The sequence below is a fragment of the Syngnathus scovelli genome, chromosome 21 (genome assembly GCF_024217435.2).
Source record: "Syngnathus scovelli strain Florida chromosome 21, RoL_Ssco_1.2, whole genome shotgun sequence".
Taxonomy (NCBI): domain Eukaryota; kingdom Metazoa; phylum Chordata; class Actinopteri; order Syngnathiformes; family Syngnathidae; genus Syngnathus; species Syngnathus scovelli.
Genome location: NC_090867.1, coordinates 31,565 through 33,634, shown reverse-complemented (window position 1 = coordinate 33,634; position 2,070 = coordinate 31,565). Strand labels below are relative to the sequence as shown.

At 55.4% G+C, this 2,070-nt stretch overlaps 1 protein-coding gene across 1 annotated transcript; it reads left to right on the top strand.

Moving 5' to 3' along the window:
• The first annotated feature begins 596 nt into the window (after positions 1–596).
• Positions 597–1,715, top strand: LOC137839801 (janus kinase and microtubule-interacting protein 3-like). Its single transcript, XM_068649376.1, has 4 exons — positions 597–670; positions 893–955; positions 1,042–1,455; positions 1,576–1,715. Exons 1-3 carry the CDS (start codon positions 602–604, stop codon positions 1,165–1,167), a joined length of 258 nt encoding a protein of 85 aa, XP_068505477.1. The 5' UTR covers positions 597–601; the 3' UTR covers positions 1,168–1,455; positions 1,576–1,715.
• The last annotated feature ends 355 nt before the right edge of the window (positions 1,716–2,070 follow it).

Below are 2,070 nucleotides of genomic sequence, written 5' to 3'. Positions count from 1 at the left end.
GGTGTTGCGCAAGATGAAATGGCCTTTTTCTCGCTATCGTTCCTCTCGTCGATTCATCGTGAGGTGTCGCTTCAGTTTGTTCAGAGAGATGTTTGCTTCCGCGCCCGCAGGTCATCGAAACATTTTACGGCTACGACGAAGACGTGTTGGTGGACTCGGACGGATCGTCCTTGTCTTTTCACACCGACAGAACCCCCGACACGGAACCCGAAGAGGTAGCCCGCCATTTCTGCCAGCGTATTGGCGCCAAACATTCCTCTTCAGCCTGGAATCGGACTCGTCTTTGCGTCGCGGGTGCTTTGTCGCCGGTCTGACTGATTCTGGTACTAGTGCTGTGTTGCATTGGTGTGTGCATGAGGAGGCGGAGCTTCGCTACCGCCAGCTGACGCAAGAATATCAAGCGCTGCAACGAGCCTACGCTCTGCTCGCCCAGACCAGCGGAGGGGACTACGACGCCGAGAAGGAGATCAAGGTGGCGCCCCTTCCCGCAACCCCCGGCCGGGTCGCAGCCTCCCCGTTCTCACCCAGCCTCGGGTGTTCTCTGGTCTGAAAGGAGGAGGAGGAGCCTCCCTCCTCCTCCTTTCAGACCAGAGAAAAGCTGATGGTAGAAATGGGTCACTATCAAAGCAGAGTAGCAGATCTGGAGTCAGCGCTGAAGCAACAAGGACAGGTAAGCTCATCAATGAGCACACCTTTTTCTCAGACAAAATAGCTACATTCTTCAGTCACTCATTCGTCTGGCATTACTGGACCAACCCCCCCCCCCCCCCCCCTCCTGAACGTGGCTGGGAAAATGCGGAGAAAAGCAAATGTCATTTTCCAGTCAACCAAAGAATTTGTGGATGAAAATGACACAACATTCCAAAGCTGTCCACGCGTTTGTCTCTTCTAGAATGTCAAGTGGGTGGAGGAGAAGCAGCTGCTGCGTCAGAGCAATCAGCAGTTGGCCGAAAAGGTGACGGAAAGAAAGGTGCTGGGCGGAGTCGCTTGGCGTCACACCCGTCGGGAAGCCCCGCAGATGAGGTCTGACTGTCTTTTCAGGTCAGGCGGATGGAGGCGGAAGAAGCGCGTCTGAAAGAGCACATCCAGGATATCCGAGACCAAAACGAACTGCTTGAGTTCCGCATCCTGGAGCTGGAGGTGGGAAGACTCGCACAAGCGTGTTGAGGCCAGAGATGTGACAGACGGACGGACGGACGGATGCATGCCTCTGCCTTTCAGGAGAGGGAGTGGCGCTCCCCCGTCTTGAAGTTTCTGCAAGTCCGTTTCCCAGACGGCCTCAGCCCTTTGCAGATCTACTGCGAGGCCGAGGGCGTGAGCGTACGTAAGGCGTCCCTCGCAACCCTAACCTTAACCCGAGGTCCCAGAACACCTTACATTGCTCCTTGCGCCTTTCCCCCGGACATCGTCATCAGTGATCTGATGAAGAAGCTGGACATCCTGGGCGATAACGCCGTAAGTGTATGTCGAACTCCTTATGTTCGCACTCCACGAGACTCGGCGGCTCAAATGTGACTTTTGGAAGGCTTTGCGCTGAAAGAAGCTTGTTGACGCTGTGCCTTTGGGCTCTTGCAGAATCTCACCAACGAGGAGCAGGTGGTCGTGATTCACGCCAGGACCCTTCTCACCCTAGCCGAGAAGGTAACGCGCACGTCCACGCACGCTCTCGCATTCTGCTTATGTGACAGCAGCCTTTCCTCAGTGGTTAGAATACATCAAAGTGACCAAGTCAGCACTTCAACAGTAGATGTTGGACATTGAAAGTGAGAAGGTAGACAGACACGCGACATCAGCCAAGGGGAACTCCGGCAATGTGCCCCAACAATTCTGACTTTGAGCTGTGCTAGGATATGTTCTGTAAGCAGAAGGGCTACCTGGATGAAGAGTTGGACTTCAGGAAGCGTTCCATGGACCAGGCTCATAAGGTAAGCCGCCCTCAAATCTCCCGCCGGACCACTGATGGACGAGGATTGCGGCCCAGAGGATCCTGGAGCTGGAGGCCATGTTGTACAAGGCGCTACCGCAGCGGGACTGCCCTGCCACGGACGGCGAAAAAGCCAGCCACGCTGG

What these genes read in the sequence shown, in the direction of transcription:
- LOC137839801 (XM_068649376.1), top strand. Translation starts at nt 602, where the DNA reads ATGGTAGAAATGGGTCACTATCAAAGCAGAGTAGCAGATCTGGAGTCA. An exon ending in CGCTGAAGCAACAAGGACAG is followed by an intron (nt 671 to 892) that starts GTAAGCTCATCA and finishes TGTCTCTTCTAG; the next exon opens with AATGTCAAGTGGGTGGAGGA. An exon ending in ATCAGCAGTTGGCCGAAAAG is followed by an intron (nt 956 to 1,041) that starts GTGACGGAAAGA and finishes CTGTCTTTTCAG; the next exon opens with GTCAGGCGGATGGAGGCGGA.